This window comes from Panthera uncia (genome assembly GCF_023721935.1).
Source record: "Panthera uncia isolate 11264 chromosome D3 unlocalized genomic scaffold, Puncia_PCG_1.0 HiC_scaffold_8, whole genome shotgun sequence".
Taxonomy (NCBI): domain Eukaryota; kingdom Metazoa; phylum Chordata; class Mammalia; order Carnivora; family Felidae; genus Panthera; species Panthera uncia.
In genome coordinates, this window is record NW_026057586.1 from 14,295,902 (window position 1) to 14,315,973 (window position 20,072).

Below are 20,072 nucleotides of genomic sequence, written 5' to 3' on the forward strand. Positions count from 1 at the left end.
GCCGTCTTATATCAAAGTTGATGATAAAAAAGTGTCTGTCAAATAACATAAAGCTATACAAAATAACTTAATCCAATGTTAGTTTTTTAATATACATGAATGGAAAAGACAGGAAAGGCAAATATCATTGGTGAGATTACCGATAATTTTTACTTTTTTCTTTTTTGTTCATGTCCTTTGTATTCACTTGAAAATACTACTTAGTGGGGCGCCTGGGTGGCTCAGTCGGTTAAGCGTCCGACTCCGGCTCAGGTCATGATCTCGCAGTCCGTGAGTTCGAGCCCCGCATCGGGCTCTGGGCTGATGGCTCAGGGCCTGGAGCCTGCTTCCGATTCTGTGTCTCCCTCTCTCTGACCCTCCCCCGTTCATGCTCTGTCTCTCTCTGTCTCAAAAATAAATAAACTTAAAAAAAAAATTAAAAAAAAATACTACTTAGAGTTGCAATCAAAAATACAACTTTTAGTTTTTAAGTGTTTATTCATTTTTGAGAGAGAGAGAGAGAGAGAGAGTGAGCAGGGGAGGAGCAGAGAGAGAGGGGGGACAGAGGCTCCGAAGCAGACTCTGCTCTGACAGCAAGGAGCCCGATGTCTGGCTCGAACCCACGGACCATGAGATCATGACCTAAGCCGAAGTCAGATGCTCCACTGATTGAGCCACTCCGGCCCCCCTAAATATAACTATTTCTCTATACAGAAAGGTTTAAAGAGAAATTTTCACTATTAACAGTGATATCAAGCTGCAATAAGGTAGGCTAAGAAATTCAACTAGAACGAAGTCACAAAGTAAAGAATAACCTATTTCATTATATTAATCGGGTAGAAAAACAGCAGATGTAATTAAGTCACGTTCAACAATAGGCTAGGGACTATACAAAGTGTGAAGAGTATAAAGAGGTCCCTCAAGAAGTACCTATCTAACGGAGAAAAATGATGCTGTCAACAAACCAAATACAAAACAATTAAAGACCGCAGTTTACATATGCAAATAGTACAATGAAACAAGCCACTGAGGGGGGAAAAAAAAGACACAAGCAACTAACTAAACATGGGGGGCGGGGAGGAGGGGGAAGCATTTACAAAGAAGACATTTAGGCTGGCCAGCAACGAGAACAGCTCTTCCTGAAAAGAAGATTATCCTACATACTGAGGAGGGACGTTGTACCTACTGAGAAAATTTCGTAGCAAAGAGAGAAGTCTGCCCAGGATTTACCTTGATGGGAAATGCACTCTTTGCCCTTGCACCGTGTCTAGATTTGGCAACAGAATTCTCTGGCGCCAGGCGAACGGAGAGACAAAACAATCAATGGCGCTGCAGTTTAAAGATCGTACGTTTAACCTTTCTTCGTAAATTCCAGTTGGCCTCATCTGACACACTAAAACTTCTCACACCCTTGGTAAGGGAAAATCTAAGTCGCCGGCCAGAAGAGGATACCGGTAATGCAGAATACATCCTCGAGAGTAGGTTTTCAAGCCGTAAGAAACGCTTATAAATATACGCCCGATGGGGTAAACAATTACTTTATCGTGCTAAGAATGATTACAACTTGGTAAAAAGGTAAATTCCTACGTGATGCAGAGAAAAAAAAAAAAAAAAAAGCCTGCGAGGTGGTGGCATCACGAGACAGACTACAGGCAGAACTCGACCGCCCTGCTCTTTAGATTTCTCGCAATTTTGGAAACTACTGAAATTAAGGCATCGAAATGGAACTGAATGGACTTAAACAGAACACATTTTGTGCGGCAGGAAATCCAATTTTTGAGTGCGAAAGCCATTCCAAACACAAAGGGTCTTTAGAGGATCTGACTTTGCGGAGCGAACATTTCCTTCCCATTCTTTGCTCTCGCTTGACTTTGAGTCAAAGACTTACTGCACGCAATTTAAGAAACACAGTTTCCTGCTAGTGGTGATTCAGGAGATTAGAGGAAAAGGAAAAAAAAATGACTAAGGCGATAAGCCAGTTTGCAAGGCAGCCTTCTGTAGCCCCGTAACAGCCGGCGAACTGGAAACTGGATATTTTAGATACCGACGCCAACAGGGGAACGAACCCAGGAGCAAATGCAAGACCAGCCCAAGGTGGGAGGCACACAAGAGAGAAGAGTCGCTGCCAGATCCTTTTGCTTCCACCGCAAAGACTCCCACCCGTTCCAGCTCTCTCTCTACGACGTTTCTAATGCTCACTACCTGCCCGACAATCTCAACCACCCCGCCGGAGAGACAGGCTGCGTTCACTTACTGAGCTGTCCCCCGCCAGACGTCGTGCTCGGTTCCCGACCTCCTGCGCCTCCAATGCCAGCTGCTCCAGGGATCCCCGGCGCCCCCATCCCCGGCGGGGTCCCACTCTGCCTCTCGAAGTTGCCCGGATTGGAGAAGTAGTCGCGCAGCCGAGGCAGTTCGCGGCCACTCTCTAACAGCTCGGTGTGCAGCTCCAGAGCGGTCAGCAAGTATTGATCGCGCAACAGCTGAGCCGCGATCGCGTCAATGGACAAGCGGGCAGGGGTCTCCCCACAGCCCCCCAGTGCCACCGCAGCCGCCGACACCTCCCCAGGGAGCCCTGGCCGCGCACTGCTCCCTAAGGCCACGGGATCCTGGGGCGACAGCGAGTCCGCAGAGCCAGGATCTAGGCCGCTCCCGGAACCCAGCCGAAGTCCTGCCCGCCGCTCCTCGGTCGCCGCTACCTCGTCGTCGTCCTCGTCCGAATCGCTGAGGAATGGATTCACACCGCCGCCACCACTGCCACCACCTCCAGGCGCCATCGCCGCCATCTTATCCTGTCAGGACTGTGGGCGCCTCCCTGACTGGCTCTGACAGGCCTCAGCCTCAATTCCCCCCAAGCCGCAGCGGGCACTGCGCACTACCACAACCTTGGCCTGGCCACGTCCCACCTCCCCACCCGGAGACTAGGAGGAGACTCTGAGGCAGGAGGTCCGGATGCAGCAGCACCCGCTGCCTCAGCCACTGCTGCACCAGCAGCGGGGCTCTGCAGGCGTCTTCCTGGTCTTCAGTCTCGCGAGAAAGAGTGCATGTCCTGCCCCTCGCCCCGCCCCAGCCCCGCCCCAGCCCCGCCCGTTCTAACGCCAGAGAGCAAAGATTGAAAGGCCCGCTCCCAACTCAAAGGCAAAACTCCGCCCACACTCCTGTTTGATTGGCCAGAGGAGGAAGGAGGGACTGGAGTTACGAGGGACGGGCCCTAGAATTATCGCGAGAGCAGCCTCTGGGCAGGTAGGTTTCGGGGGCTTTCCGCGGTTGAGGGGCAGTTATGACGGTGGCTTAGGAATGTTCTCTTGGCTGTCCTTTCAGGGGGCAGAGGGTAACTCTGCAGGAGAGCTGGCTCCTGCCTTTGCGCGGAAGAGGACTCATTCCCGAGATTACGCGTAACCCGGCTAAGCCCCAGGTAAGCCCGGGGACCAGAGCGCAGAGGTGTGGTGGCACCAAAACTGGCCTCACGCCTGCGGACACGCTGCTTCCGTAATACTTTTCACTTTATTGTTGCTGTTGTTTGCTGCCGGGCGGTGACATTGCCCTCGCACGTGTAGCAGGTGCCCAGGGCAGTTGTTACAATTTGACATCCTTTCTCTTCCTTTCCCAGCCAAGTGACTGTCCGCTCTGGAGGCCTGGCCACTGCACCGGCTGCTGGAACTTCTGGAAGACCGCCTTCTAGCCACCGAGTTGGTGCCACAAAAGGGTGGGGTGTGGGAGGTGGAGAAAGTAACTGGACTGTAGAACTCTGGGTTTTGGATTTCCTTGGATCTGTGGATAAATATTCTTAAAGCCTCGGCTTGTGTAACAAGCTCTGAGGGGCTCAATGAGCACTTAGGATTTAAAACCCAGTTTGCACAAATGCAGCCCCATCAGTAGAGAGCTAAGTAAACTGAAGTCTAGAAACGTTCAATGGCTTGGTCAAGTCAACTCCACTAGGAAGTATTGCGAGGAACTTTAGAGTCAGTTTTCTTACGTCCAAAGCCATTCTTCTCCCGCTAGGCCTTGCAGTCTTTCTGACTTGGCCATTTAGGCTGGAAATAAGGTATTAACTGTGGAAGGTAATTATTTTAAAGCTTGGATGCTTTGGACACTTTTAATTTCCTTTATCAAATGTTAGCACCTAGAGTATACTAAGTTTGGAAGTTCCACGTTTATCTTCTATGTCACTCCCTGATTACCGTGCGAGGGGTAAAGGGCTGTTAGTTTCTAGTCGACAGCATTGGAACCCTATTCCTAAGAGCTTCTATTTTCTTCGCCCATAGATTGCCGCTTTTGCAACGTTTTAAATTTCCTCTCTGTCTGTATAGCTCCCTGTAAGCACCAAAATAAATAGGTGGCAGTAATTGTGTTATCAGGCAAGTTACACGTTACATGGAAGCAGTAAAGTATCTCCTTTAGCTCTGTGGAAAAATAAAAATAGAGCATTCTTATATAACCATAGGTCAGGTTATTGGTTTACGTGTAAAAGTATGCCAACAGTTAAGTGTAGGCTTTCAGTTTACCCAGACTCAGTAAACTAAGATTTTCATTTGAATGAGGCTTTGGGTTTTTTTTTTTTTTCTTTTGTTTTTGCTAGAAGGTTTTTTTTTTGACACTGTTAGTACTTCGGAGTTCAAAATATTTTTTATTTATTTATTTATTAAAAAAAATTTTTTTTTAACCTTTATTTTTGAGACAGAGAGAGACAGAGCATGAACGGGGGAGGGGCAGAGAGAGAGGGAGACACAGAATCTGAAACAGGCTCCAGGCTCTGAGCCGTCAGCACAGAGCCCGACGCGGGGCTCGAACTCACGGACTGTGAGATCACCACCTGAGCTGAAGTCAGATGCTTAACCGACTGAGCCACCCAGGCGCCCCTCAAAATATTTTTTATAGAACGTTAGCTGCTGATGTTCAAATTCCAAATATTTTTCTGTGCTATACATTGTAGAAAAATGTGAAAAAAAGATCCCCGATCTTAGGAAAATAGTATCAAAATAGCTAATGCTGTATCCTGTTACTATTTATTAGCACAAAGTATTGCTGATATTTACTGTAATTGAATTTTCCAGAGAGATTGAAAGGGAATCAATTTCTGGAATGGAGGAATGGGCGGGACTAGTGATTGGCATGGAAAGGGCATGATTGGAAATGGATTATTTACATACAGTATTTCCATCTCTGCAATGGAATTTTTTGAATCTCCTGCACTTAGGGTCCCTGAAGAGGCTTTTGCTTATTACGTAGGAGAGCCCAGAGTTTACATCCCAGTTCTACCTATTATTTGCTGCGAGACCTTAAAAAAATTACTTAACTTCTCTCAGTCTCCCTTAACATCTATCTGTCAAGGGGGTAATGAAAGTACACAATTAGGAATGTGCTTGTCACTGCTTGGTACCTAGTACACCATGAATGTTGTTACTATAGTCAGTTTTCAAGTAGTGCAATATTAGTATATATTGAAAATATTTGAGAGGTTTTTAAAAATAAAAAAAAATATCAACTATTTAGTAGCTAAAGCTGGAAAAAAAAACAAGTCAGTAGGGTGCAAAGGGAATATCTTTAATTTAGGGTCTGATTTCCAAAATGTAACTTGAAAACATTTAAAATATGTCTTCTCAGAGAGCTGTAAGAAGTTGGATGTAGAATTGCTTCCATGATTGACTTCCTATACAAATCTGTAGTTTCCTGATTCTTCTTCACAACCTGTAATCATGGACTTATTTATATGACCTTTCAAGACCACAACACATCAACTGGCCATCTTCTCAGTAAGTACTTTTCTTTTCCGCAATACACAAAGGTTTAATTATCAATAAAAATGTTTAAGAAGTGGCACAAACCAGAATATTAATAATTGCTGATCGCTGCTTATGATAATTTATTATGAATGTGGTTGGGAAATTTTCTACTTAGCAAAATTTGCATTAGTGTAGGTCTTTACGGCTAAAGTTTCATTGAATAATGAGGACAGTCATCTAAGCTTGTATCTTAACAATGAAATGTTAAATATTGTTTTTTCTTTTAAACAATTCAAATATTTTAGGGCTTAAAAAATAATTTTTGGCTTTAATAGTCTTAAAATAACCACAAATAACATTTTAAATGCAAATTTTTGGTTGATTAAAGTTTTAGAAATGGCTAATTTTTTAATGGTTTTTCAATGCATGGTAAATATTCCACAGGAATAAGCTAAATCACTTTTATTGGAACATGGATATGTAGGTGTTTTAAAATTTTTTGTAGTTATTCATTTATTTTGAGAGGTTTCCAAATGATTCAATGATGACAGAGTTTTCTTTTTCAATAAATCTGAATAAAATGTTATTCTCTTTAAAGAGAAATATTAAGTAATAATGTTATTTAATATACATGTGCTGGGCAATAATAAAATAGGTAGTATGTAAAGGATGATATTTTGGAATCACTGCCATTTTATGTATAGTAAGTGACTTAAGCATAAAAGTTTGGTGTTTTGTTTTATTTTGTTTTGTTTTTTTAAGTATTCTGAATCTTCATAGTTCCCGTTTTCTGGAGGAATAAAAAGAGAAGCAAGGCAGCCTCTAGTGGCTATAGTGTGTATTACATGTACATTTGAAATGATAATCCCAAGTAATTTATTCAGCAAACATTTGAGTCTTTACTAAGCAAATGAGTGCTGGAGAAACCTGTCTTGCTGTCATGGAATTATGGTTAAGTGATAGAGACAGACATTAATCCAAATCATAAAGGACATAGCTATGTACTAACAAACTGAAGTACTGGTTTTGGGTAATGCAAGCAGATGTCATGAAACAATGGAGTGAGAGAGGATGGAGGGTGGGCTGGAAGTGCGAATTATGCAGAGGTCTATAACAGTGGGAAGCATAGGCCACTTAAATGAAAAAGACCAATGTGGCGAGATGCCTTAAAGCAAGGGGGAGTGTCATGAGGCAAGGCTAGAAAGGGAGGCAGAGGCCAGTCCCTGTAACACCTCGTTAATCCTATTAAGGCTTCTAGTCTTGATTAGGATGGGAGAGAGGCCCTGAAGGGTTTTACACAAGGGGAGAGATGTCCAGATTTGCATTTTGAAAAAAGCAAAATCAAAAAGTAATATGTGGCTATACAGGGAAAAGTTGTAAAGAATGACTGCTGGTTCTCTTGTGTACCTGAGTGCAAGGTGGTGCCATCCCCTGAGACTGTAAACACTAAGGAGGTAGGAGGGTTACTACCTAAACAGGGTTCACGGGGGATATCGTGAGTTTGGTTTTAAACATAATTCAGTTTGTGTCTCAAGTGGTTGTGTTAAGGTTGGAGTTACATATAAGGATTTGGAGCTGTTTGTAAGGCTTGCATATAGGTGCGAGCTGAAGCCAAGGGTGGATCAAAAAAGCCTACATGGACGGAGGGGTGCCTGGCTGGCTCAGTTGGTGGAGCATGAGACTCTTGATCTCGGGGTTGTGAGTTTGAGCCCAACATTGGGTATCAAGATTACTTAAAAATAAAATCTTAAAAACAATAGGAAGTATAAAAGTGAGAATAAAAGCCTAAGATCAAGTTTTGAGTAACTCTAAAACGCAATGACCAGACAGAGACCATTCTTCTTTGGACAGAGAAGTAGAAGGAAAACTGGAGGAATGTCCACAACAGCCAAGAAATGAGAGCTATTTAAGAAAGAGATCATGGTCAATAGACACAAACTGAACGGAAGATGGAAGACCGAAAGCCACTGGATTTTGCAATATTGGCTACATTATGTTAGTGAAAGCTCTCTCTTTCTCTGATGTAATGGAAGCAAAGTCTCAATTTGTTTGAGATTTAGAAGATCAAAGAAAAAGAGATCATATTATTTTCAAAAAAATTGGCTGTGTTGGGGAGAAAAGGACAGCCAATCCCTTTAAAATTTTTCTTTATCAATTTTTATATTTGTGAGGTATGTCCTTGGCATAGGTGTGGGCTTAACTAATTTTCAATGCTGTAGGGTATTTCATTATGAATAAAAACTGTATCTGTTCCTTTTGTTAGATATTGTTTCCAGTTTTTATTACGAATACCCGAAGACAAGAATTGAATTTAAAATTTGTTGCCTGTATTCGTATCTGATGTGGAATTTATCTTAATACATTCTAAAGTGGTAACTATACTAGTGCTTCTGTCCATTCGTTAAAAACATAAAATTAGAGCTCTATCTCACACCATATACAAATACATTCTAGATAATGACAGGTGAAAAAAATTTAAAACGATTTTTATGCGACATAAGACAAGAGAAATTTTCTCATAGAAAACACAGAAAAGTTCAGTCCAGACAGGATAAATTTGGTGAATTATGTTGCATTAAACTTCTAAAACTTCTATTTAACAAAAGCCACCACAATTTTTATGTAAGTATATACATATTTCTATCTATATGTAGACACACACACACATACACCTGCATATAATATAACGTACAAGTCAAAGAAATAAGACCAACAACTATAATCCTATTTGATCAAAAGATACAGACACACACAGTTGAAAAGATAGGAAACCCCACTGGCCAGTAAAAACATGAAAAGATGTTCATGCTCACTAGTAATAAGGCAAATAGATGCTCAAACCACAGGATGCCATTTCATCCTGTTTAGATTGGCTTAAGGTAAATAGGATAGTGCCAGTCAATTGTGGGGATTTAGAGAAAATAGGAATCTCATATACTGCCGGTATGCATCTAAATTGTGATTGACACTTTGCTACTATCTTGTGAAGTTGAGAATACAGTTTATTCCAGCAATTCCACTTAACAGAGATGGTTTTCAAACTTATGTGTACATAAAATAGTTTGAAATAGATATTTCACTACAGTGTGCTATATTCGTATACATGCACGTACATAGGGAAAAATTAACAATACTTTTTCAAAACAATCCTTTACCTTACTACTTCTGAAGTACCTTATTGTGATGTATTCTCTATCCTATTGTATTCCCTTCTATTTCATTTTATTTAAAAGAGAAAAAGGTAATTGCAATCCACCAAATTAATTTTGTAATGAATCATCATTCTGTTTGTCTTCTGAAAATCTCCCAATTTTACCAGGAGAGATATGCAAAATTGCAGAATTCTTTGTAGTAATGACAATCGGGGACAACGTCTATCAGGATAATTTTCAAATAAATTGTAGTATAGTTATAATAGAATACACGTGTGCCTAAATATTTAAATAACTTATAAATTTTTTTGATAGTGCTGGCTAGAATAGGCTCATAAAAGGAGTAAGGACTTTGCATATATACTGGTAAAAATTAATTTCTAAGTAGAATGGGGAAAGCATGAATGGAAATATTGGTGATTATAATGTTAATCGAACCTTGTAGAATGACAGCTTTTAATCACATAATTGACTGAGTTTAAAATGTGTATCCTCTGCATAGAAGAATTGCAAATAATTTATGTAGGTACTTGATGGTCTTAGTAGATAGAGTATAACTCCCCGTAACTCCTCATTCCGTAAGTATTGGTTGCACATAGTGGGTTCCTTCCAAAGAGCATAATATGAAAGGGGAGGGGAAATCATTAACTTTATAGTGGAGAAACCTGACAAACACTCCCTCAGCCAGATGATCAAGTTTAATATCGATGGTGATAAGTCATGTTGATGGTATGCACCCTTGATATGTGATAAGAGCGGCATTTTACACATGGAGTTTTCCTCCCCCAAATCCATAACCCCCTTCTAATTAACCATGAAAAAAACATCAAATTCCAAGAGAGGAGCCTCCTACAATATACCCGACTAGTACTCTTCAGAACTTGCAAGTCTTCAAAACAAGCAAACTCTGAGAAATTGTCACAACCAAGAGAAGCCTAAGGAGGCATGACAGGTAACTGTACTGTGATATCCTGGAACAGATAAAGGACATTAGGTATGAAGAAAACAACGTGAATTCTTCTCAAGTGTACAGCTGAACATGAATCATCTGCATAACTAGCAACCTCTGGTGGTTACTGGCCATGAGGAAATTTGCTAACTAGTTCTTACATGACACGTGTAAAGTCACATACCGCTGTCACTTGGAAGTGACATACCTCATGCTGAAAAAAATATACACCCCAAAATATTAAGTATAAAGAAGCATATGAACTAGTGTTAATTACATAGCTTACTAGTTTACCTGATCATCTCTTGCGTGCAGGTCTCAACTACTTTCTTACAGTTTTGACTGGCAATATTTGCTCCTCACATGGCAGGTTTCTATATTTTTATTAGCTATCAAAAGTAGTTAACACAGTCTCTAGATGACATCACAGAAAATGGCTGAGTATGGCCCTTAAAAGAACAGTTCCTCTACTGCAACAAACAAGCTGTCAAAGAGTGGTAGAATTGGCTTTTTTGGAACTCTAGAATCTGATCCAATATTTATGGCAACTAGCAGACTGCTTAATGAAGAAAAGGGCAGTTGGGTTTTGGTAAGAGAACGCAGTGGTGTTTTTACCCACTGGATTACCATCTCCATTCACTGATGTGGCAGGGGCAGCACCTGTGGGGACTGTGGCCTGTATTCCTGGTGTGACTTACTGGTATTTACTTTGGACTTTGTTCTTAAAATACTATGATCTGGTGGCTTCCTGAGAGACCAATGCAGAGGCCGACTTTTGTCTCACATTCCCCCTTCCCCCACATATAACCCCAAATGCATGGAATGCATGCTGGGAAAAGACCTAATAGGTCCCTCACCTTCCACATCTGGTGGATCTGTGAGCTCCATGCAAGGAGAAATTGGTCAGGCTTAGCAAAACAAACAGACGACTGACACCATCAAAATTCAACATAAGTAAGCCCTGGTGAAGGAGGAGAATCTGATTTCCAGGATTACCACACTGTAATATTAAAAATGCAAGTTTTCAACAAAAAATTCCAAGGCACAGAAAGAAATCAGGAGAATATGGCTCATTCAAAGGAAAAAAAAAATCAACAGAAATGATTCTTGAGGAAGTCTAGACTTTGGACTTATTACACAAAGACTTCAGTAAACTGTCTTAAATACGCTTAAATACGCAAGGGAAATGATGGACACAAAAACTAAAGAAAATCAGAAAGTGATGCATGAATAATGAGAGCATCAGTAAAGAGATAGAAATTATGAAGAAGAACCAAATGGACATACTGAAGCTGAAAAGTACAATAATTGGAATGAAACATTCACTAGACGAATCCAACAGAAATTTGGACAGGTGGAAAGAAGAATGTGGAACCGGGGCCAATCGAAATTATCCAGTTGGAGAAGCTGAAAGAAGAGTGAACTGAAGAAAAGCCTGAGAGAACTGCAAAACACCATCTTTAAATAATGAGCTTTTTAGTATGGTTGACGCTGATGTGAGCATTAAATCACTTAAAGCCTGTGAGCTTAGGAAATAACCTTTATTTACAAGAACAAAGGTTACACGAAATCACAGCTATCCATAAAATTTGTGGTGGTTACAAGTCTGGCTCTAGCCAGTGTTATCTTTTGAGTACAGGCTTAGGCTCCAAAGTAATTTTTTTCTACTTTTTATTTTGAAATATTTTTAGATCTGTAGAGAAGTTACAAAAATACTACGGAGAGTGATTGTGTTATTATACACTCTTCACCCACTGCACCTAATGTGAACATAGAACTACAGTATAATTATCAAACACCAGGACATGAACAGTTGTCTAATACTATCAACTAAACTACCGTTCTTAGTTGAAATTCACCAGGTTTTCCACTGTCGTATATTTTCTGGCTCAGGATCCAATCCAGGTTTCCTTATTGTATTTAGTTATGTCTCTTCAGCCTCCATTCTATGACAGTTCCTCAGTCTTTCATTGTGTTTTATGCCCATGATACTTTTGAAAAGTACTGGTCCATTATTTTGTGGACTGTTTCTCAATCTGAGTCTGTCTGATACACTCCCCTGAATAGATCGAGGTTAGCATTTTTGGAAAGTATACCACATATTCTTTTGCCAAAAATACTATGTCGTGCCTTTCTTAGTGTACCATATTAGGGTTATATGATGGTAATGTATCTTATTACTGGTTAGGTTAGCCTTGACCCCCGGGTGTGGTGATGTCTGAGGGGTTTCTCCATTGTAAGTTACTCCTTTTCCTTTGCAATTAATATATATTTAGGAGAGATTCTTTTGAGACTGCAAATATCCTGTTTTGCTTCAAACTTTCGCCCACTAAGTTTAGCATTTATCAATGGATCTTGGTGGCAATAACTATTACTGTAGTGTTTACCTAGTTGTAATTTTATATTTTCCCTCAATCCTTCTGCATTTATTAATTGGAGTTTTCTGTGGAAAAGAGGTGTGAGATTCTAAATTCAGTATCATTGCATTCTGGTGGAGATATGGATCATAATCAAGTTATTACCTGATTAAGTAGTTATCTCTAACATGATGTTAAAGAAAAAAGTATCAGCTATATTCTCATTTGCTTTTCCTTCCTGAAATTCTTTTTTTTTTTTTTTTAATTTTTTTAATGTCTGTTTACTTTTGGGAGAGACAGAGTGTGAGTGGGAGAGGGGCAGAGAGAGAGAGAGAGGGAGACACAGAATAGGAAGCAGGCTCCAGGCTCCAAGCTGTCAGCAAAGAGACCAGTGCGGGGCTCAAACTCATGGACCGTGAGATCATGACCTGAGCCAAAGTCGGCCACTTAACTGACTGAGTCACCCAGGCGCCCCTGAAATTCTTTTTTTTTTTTTTAATTTTAAGTTTTTACTTTATTATTTTTCTTATTTTAGTGGGGGGGAGGGCCTGAGGGAGAGAGAGAGAGAGAGAGAGAGAGAGAGAGAGAGAGAGAGAAACTTAAGCAGACTCCATGCTCAGCATGGAGACCAGTACAGGGCTCAATCCCTTTACCCTGGGACCATGACCTGAACTGAAATCAAGAGTTGAACGCTCAACGGACTGAGCCACCCAGGAGCCTTCCTTCCTGGAATTCTTTTTAATATCCTTATTTGACCTTATTTTCCTTATATTGAAATAAATTATTTAAGTATAAAGATCACTTGAAAATAGGCTAGGAATACATGAGTTTGGGGTTAAGACCTGTGTATAAAATTCCTGAAGACCAATTAGAATAAAATATAATCGCCAATGAAATTTAGTAGGATTTGTAGAGTACAATATATGATAATTACTTTGAGGAAGGGAAAAATTTGTATCTTGTAGTTTAGTGGGGAAACCCATTTATAGGTTTTTGAAGTGGTCCAGGTGAGGAAATGATGAACTTTTGTGGTGGTTGTGAATGTGGAGAAGTAAAAAACACAAGCTCTTTTGAAAATAGAACCCAACTGGACACTGAGAAATATTAAATAAAAACACAGTGTGTATGTCATTAATATTTGGTGATAATGAATATTCCAAGTCCGTAATCAAGGAGTTATGAAGTTGACTTGACTGGAATAGAAAAATACAGTACGCCTTTTTCTTTTCTATTACTTTCTTTCAAAATAATGTAAACTCAGCTATTTTGAGTTCCATTTGAAAAATAAAAATAAAAGTTGAGTTGCTTTAATCAACAATTGAGTTGTTTAGAGTATTCCTAGCACTTTACATTTGTACCTTACATGTCTTGGTTACTTTCCATTGGACTCCTGTCATAGAATCAGGCTGATGGTGTCTTTTTTTAGGAGTAAGGAGACTAAGACAAGGAGTGATATGACTGGGATCCTGCTGTTCTTATACAACAGCACAATTCTTATTTTGGCTATTACAGCTCTAGGAAGGTCAAAGTTCTCAAATAAAATTTTTGTTTCACTACTTAAATAAGCTTTTGGGTAGTAGAAAATTTATATGATCCTTTAACACACAGACTTTGTTACTCTATTCAGAAAAGCTGTGTAATAACAATGGGAAAAAGAGAAGATAAGTCCAGAGAGTTATTTGTAAATGCAAATGAAAGTGAGAAGTGATCTAGGTGTTTGCTTATTTGTAATCATGATAAAGAGAGTACTAACTTTTCCATGATAAACAAGAGATATTTAAATCAGTGTGAGTTTCTGTATATTCAAATATACCATGTATACTTTAGCTCTGACTAGAGTTTAAGATCTAACTGAAATGAATTAAGTGCTTGAAAATTGGCTTACTTTAAACAACTCAATATGATATTTGATAGACTCTGTCCTGGACTGGAGGATAGAAAAAAGGAGAATAATTTAATAAAATGTTATGAATAATTTTAGACCAATAAATTTAACAATTTGTATGAAATGGACAAATTTCTTTTATTTTTTAATTTTTTTAATGTTTATTTATTTTTGAGAGACAGAGACAGAGTGCCAATTGGGGAGGGGCAGAGAGAGAGGGAGACAGAATCCAAAGCAGGCTCTAGGCTCTGAGCTGTCAGCACAGGGCTTGATGCAGGGCTCGAACTCACAGAACATGAGATCATGACCTGAGCCAAAGTTGGAAGCTCAACTGACTGAGCTACTGAGGCGCCCCTGAAATGGACAAATTTCTTAAAGGATGTAACTACCAAAACTCACTCAACAATTAGTAAATAATCTGGATATCCCTATATATATGAAGAAATTGCATTTATAGTTGAAAACCTTCCCACAAAGAAGACTTCAAGCCATTGGTTTCACTGGCAAATTGTTACACAATAACAGAAGAAATAATACACATTCTACACATACTCTTCCAAAAAATAAAAGCAATACTTCCAAACTCATTGATATCAAAACCAAGGACATCACAAGAAAAGAAAATTATAGTCTAATATCTTTCATAAACATTGCTTTAAAATGCTAAACAGTATTTTAGCAAATGAAATCCAACAGTCTATAGAAAAGATATTACTTAATGATGACCAAGTGGGAATGCAAGCTTGTTTTAACATTTGTAATCCAATCAATATAATTCACCACATTAAGAGACTGAAATAGAAAAACCAAATACTCACGATCATCTCAATAGGTCCAGTAAAAAGCATTTGACAGCATCCACCATCCATTCGTGATTTTAGGATGTGACAGTGATATGAAGAGTGGAAGTGAATTTCTTTAACTTAATAAGGGAAATCTACAGAGCCTGGAAAACTGGCAACTTTCACCCTAAGATTGGAAACAAGGCGAGGATTTTTATTGTTACTGCTTCTATTCATCCGGAGAATACTGGAGATTCTGGACAGTACGCTAAACATGAGACAAAAATGAAAGACATTTATATTGACAAGGAAGAAGTCCTTTATTCACAGATGATATAATTATCTCTAGAAAATTGAAAGGTATCTACATAAAAGCTACTTATCACTGTTGCAGGATACAAGGTGAGTGTATAAAAATCGGTGATTGAAGAACTAACGAGGAGAAATTGAAATAAAAACTACCACTTGCAATAATATCAAAAACTACAGAGTATGTAGGGGTGAATTACACAGCCATGAGGAAAGTTTTGAGGGTTATGGGTATGTTCATTATCTCGCCTGTGTGTATTGTACATTTTAAATCTGTACAATCTATTATAGACCAGTTATGCCTCAGTAGAGCTATAAAAATGCTATAAAGAACATTATTGGGGCACTTCAAAAATTGGAGTACAGCTGGTAGATGAGATGAAATGCCAATGTTGAATTTACTGAAGTTGACGACTGCTGTAAGAGAGCACCACTGTTCTCAGGAAATAAACACTGAAGTATTTAGAGCTTAAGGGCCACAGAGTATGTAACTTATCCTCAGATGCTTCCAAAACAATATTACGTAATTGTATACACGTGCATACACACGTGGGTGTGCATGTACGTACACGAGGCGTAAGATAGATGAGGAAGGGAGAGGAGAGGCAAGACAAAAAAATGATAAAGGAAATGGGGAAAATGTGAACATTAGATGTGTGTGGCTAAGGGGTATACTGGTTTTTGTACCGTTATTCTTGCAACTATTTTCTCAGTTTGAAGTTACTTTCAAATAAAAAAGATTAAAAATCTGTATTTAAAAAAGTGCTGTCACTTACAAAAATTCCTTATGTAGGACACAAAACAAATAACTCAAAGAAAAATTAATTGAACTTAACCAAAATTTAAAAGGACTGCTTTTTGAAAAACACTTAAAAATGAAAAGGGAGGGGCACCTGGGTGACTTAGTAGGTTAAGTGTCTGACTCTTGTTTTCGGCTTAGGTCACGATCTCACAGTTTGTGGGTTCATGCCCTGCATCCAGCTCTGTGGGGAGCCTGCTTGGGATTCTCATTCTCTCTCTCTCTCTCTCTCCTTCTCTCTCTCCCTCTCTCTCTCTCTCTCTCTCTCAAAATAAAGAAATAAACTTAAAAAAATGAAAAGGGGGGGGGAAGAACATTAAGAAAATGTCCGTTAAACATGAGAAGTTGCTGAATGTCACTGGTCATTGGGGAAATGTAAATTAAAACCACAGTAGGTTACAAGGACACTCCCACTTTAGGAAAGGTGAAATTAAGCAGGATAAAATACCAAATATGTTGGCAAATAAATGGAGCAACTGGGGCTATCAGACACTTCTGGCCTGGAGGACATTACGCTGGCTGAGATGAGCTAGTCACAGAAGGACAGACACTGCATGACCTTCTTACGTGAGATAATCTAAGAGAGTCAGACTTATGGAAGTGGAGAGTGGAATGATGGTCTCCAGGGACTGGGTGGGGGGAGGAGAAATGGGAGTTGTTGTTCAATAGCTAGAAAAATCTCAGTTTTGCAAGATGAATCAGTTCTAGGCATCTGCTGTACAACATCGTGCCTATAGGTAACAATACTGTATTGTACACTTAAAAATTTAAGAGGGTGGATCTCATGTTAAGTGTTCTTACCAGAATTAAAAAAAAAAAACAACAAAACACCCATATAGATAAGGAAAGTGGCAGCAGAGCAATGAAGCTAAAGTTGATGCATTGGTATGAAACATAGTTTGGGATTTGGTTCTCCAAGAGATTTACATCTATTCAATTAGATTTTAAACTCACCAAGGGCAGCAAACAAGTTTTTCTCACATGATGAGTCCAGCTTCATGTACATCGGGAACAATATTAGCTAATACTTAATGAGTGCTGACTCTGGCCGGCACTCTTCTGCGTATTTTACACATATTAACTCAATTCTAATAACACCTCAGGAAGGTACTATTGTTATCGCCATTTAGCGGATGAGGAAACTGAGGCACAAAGAAGTTAAATAACTTGCTTCAAGTCACACTGCCAGTAAGTAGAGAAGACAGGATTTGAATCCCTGCAGTGGAATGCTTCAGTACACACTCTTTCCCATAATGCCATCCAGCCCCTCAAAGAAAGATACTGAAACCAATTCTGGACGCACTGGTTATCTGAGTAAGTGTTAGAAAAGCTCAGGCTCTCCAGTGATGTGACCCAGGATTCGGATCTCAGCTCTTCCTCTTACTATCTTGGGAGGATCACTTAGGCCCTATTAGACTCTTTGCTATGAAAATGGGGTTCTAATACATAGTTGAAAAAGCAGATTCTGAGGATTAGAGGAGAGAATGTAAGTAAAGTACCCAATGCAGGATCTGATGCAGAGTAGACAGTCAATAGTAAGTAGCTAGTGCTATAATTGAATACTCTTACTATGGAGATACATGATACACAATATATAAAAGAATGTAAAGCACATTACACTTACTATAAAAATTAGGTTAAATTCTTAAATGGCACTTATAGCAAAATTATAGATTGTCAATAAAGTTTTAAAGCACTTTCTGAAAAAACAGTGTGTATAACAGGTGTGTAAAGCAATTTGGAAAGTTTGGCAGTTCTTTATATGAATTTAAACATCTGCTTGCCATTTAACCCAGCAATTCTCATTCTGCATATTTACCCAAGAGAAATGAAAGCATGTATACATAAAGTCCTGTGCATTTGCTGTTTTAAGAAGCTTTATTTATAATAGCCAGAAACTGGAAACAATTCACATATGCTTCAAGAGGTTAATACATAAACAATTTGTGGTATATCCCTACAGTGGGAGACTTCTTAAAATTAAAAAGGGAAAAACAACTAAATCACCTGCATGAATCTCAAAAACATGCTAAATGAAAATAGATATAATAAACTATTATGATTCCATCTCAGTGATGATCTAGAACATTCAACATTAATCTTTCATTTTTTTGCTTGAATTTTTTTTTAATGTTTATTATTTATTTTTGAGAGACAGACAGACAGAGCATGAGCAGGGGAGGGGCAGAGAAAGAGGGAGACACAGAATCCGAAGCGGGCCCCAGGCTCTGAGCTGTCAAGCACAGAGCCTGATGCGTTGCTCAAATCCACAAACCGCAAGATCATGACCTGAACCGAAGTCAGACGCATAACCAACTGAGCCACCCAGGCGCCTCTCAACATTAATCGTGCATCACAGAAGACGGATTAGTGATTGCTTATGGTCAGGACTATAGAGCAGGGATTGTCTGCAGAGGGACATGGGGGAACTTCTTAGAAAGAGAAAACTATTCTAGATCTCGATTCTGTTTATGTGAGTACATACTTGCCAAAACATAAAACTTAAAATGGGTCCATTTTTATATATAAATTATACTTTAATAAAGTTGATTGAAAAATTAAAAAGTAGGTGCTTCAGAAAATTTAGAATGCTTTAGAATGCTTCAGGAAAAAATTAGTAAGACTGTTGATCTTAAAATAATTAACGTTTAAATAAGTGGAAGGTATGACAGAGAGCCCTTACACTCAAAAAGAAAAACAGGGGTAATTTTAATTTAATAGCATATGTTTAAGAAAATTAAAAACATCCATTAGTAGATAGTTTTTTGGATCTGAAAGAATTATAGCAGAATTCCTTGTTAGCATTGAAAAATGGGCTGCTAGATATTATTTTTATTATAAATACAGAATATATGATTATTTATTTATTTATTTAATGTGTATTTATTTTAGAGAGTGAGAGACAGAGAGTGCAACAGGGGAAGGGCGGAAAGAGGGGGAGACACAGAATCTGAAGCAGGCTCCAGGCTCTGCGCTGTCAGCACAGAGCCCGATGCGGGGTTTGAACTCACAAACTGTGAGATCATGACCTGAGCCAAAGTTGGGTGCTCAACCTACTGAGCCACCCAGGTGCCCCAGAATGTGTGATTATTTAAATCAAGGAAAATGAAGGGGAGGGGTCTACTTCCGGTGGTCAGAGAAACCTTGAGGAGGTGACAGTTGAGAAGATGTGAGAAATTTGAGAGGCAGGCTGCCGTGGGAGGAGTCAACCGAAGAGCCCAAGATAGATTGTGTGGACTTGAGAGGTTTCCCAGGTGCTGCAAGACCTTCAAGGCCAAAAGCAGGAAGGTCCCAGGCTAACTAGGAGTAGGTCGTCTCCTCCACTTGTGCTCTCCGTCCCATCTTTTCTGGCTTTCACAAGGATTTGTAACTCCTGCAGTTTCCCCAGCTTTCATCTCTTTCTGCATTCAGAATCATTCCTCAGCACCCAAATTTATTTCTAGGAGAAGAAAACCATCTAGTGGCCCTATGTCAATTTTCATTTTTCTTCTTCAGAGTTAATGCTCTCCCAAAAAGCTGTATTCATTCCACTGTCTTTCCCTTCCTTACCTCCTGTTCACTTTCCAAACAAGCACTTTAATAGGACTCAGCCCTTAGTAGTCTGTTGCAATTCTTCAGTGAGGTTAACGACACCCTTCAGCCACCAAGTCACTGTGCAGCCCCACTCTTACTCCAGTCTTTATCTGACACAGTTGACCATACCTTCCTTTCTTGAAACACTGTTATTAATAACAATTTCTCTATTTGAAATCTTGTCACTGAGAGTATTGCTCTCAATGTCTCCTTTTCAATTTATCAAATTACATTGCATCTATTTGAAGGGATAGCTTTTTCTTTAGGAGGGCTTGTGAGATAAACAAGAGAAATCTATATTGCATGTGTTACATTAGTTTATCATTAGGAGAATCAGTATTTAGCTAAAAAAAAAAAAAGTGCATCTGGATACAGTGTATCAAAAACCTTAAGGGGGCTCATAGCCTTTGACCCAGTATTGCATTTATACACAGTATGTTAAACACGTGAAATGTCTAAAAGTTAATATAAAAACTACAAATCATGTTGACACTTTTAATAGTGAAAAAATGGAAAAAAAAACCACTTCGATGTTTAACAGCATGGGGGTGATCAAGAAAATTTCAG

At 39.3% G+C, this 20,072-nt stretch overlaps 2 protein-coding genes across 11 annotated transcripts in view; one reads left to right on the forward strand and one right to left on the reverse strand.

Moving 5' to 3' along the window:
* The window catches only part of RELCH (RAB11 binding and LisH domain, coiled-coil and HEAT repeat containing), a 116,312-nt gene extending 113,324 nt beyond the window's left edge, over positions 1–2,988 (reverse strand). For all 6 annotated transcript variants that reach the window (XR_007455319.1, XM_049619765.1, XM_049619764.1 and 3 more), the window contains exon 1: positions 2,234–2,988. Coding sequence is in view for 5 of the 6 variants with exons in the window: in XM_049619765.1 (XP_049475722.1) it covers positions 2,234–2,762 (529 nt within the window). In the remaining variant the exon portion in view is untranslated. The remainder of the gene's footprint in view (positions 1–2,233) is intronic.
* A 237-nt stretch (positions 2,989–3,225) lies between these two features.
* Positions 3,226–20,072, forward strand: part of PIGN (phosphatidylinositol glycan anchor biosynthesis class N) — a 100,232-nt gene continuing 83,385 nt past the window's right edge. For 3 of the 5 annotated variants that reach the window (XM_049619767.1, XM_049619771.1, XM_049619770.1), the window contains exons 1-3: positions 3,226–3,391; positions 3,587–3,665; positions 5,581–5,729. The gene's annotated coding sequence lies outside the window, so the exon portion shown is untranslated. Of the gene's footprint in view, positions 3,392–3,586; positions 3,683–5,580; positions 5,730–20,072 lie in introns of all 5 variants that reach the window. The other 2 variants (XM_049619768.1, XM_049619772.1) reach the window with 2 other exon arrangements.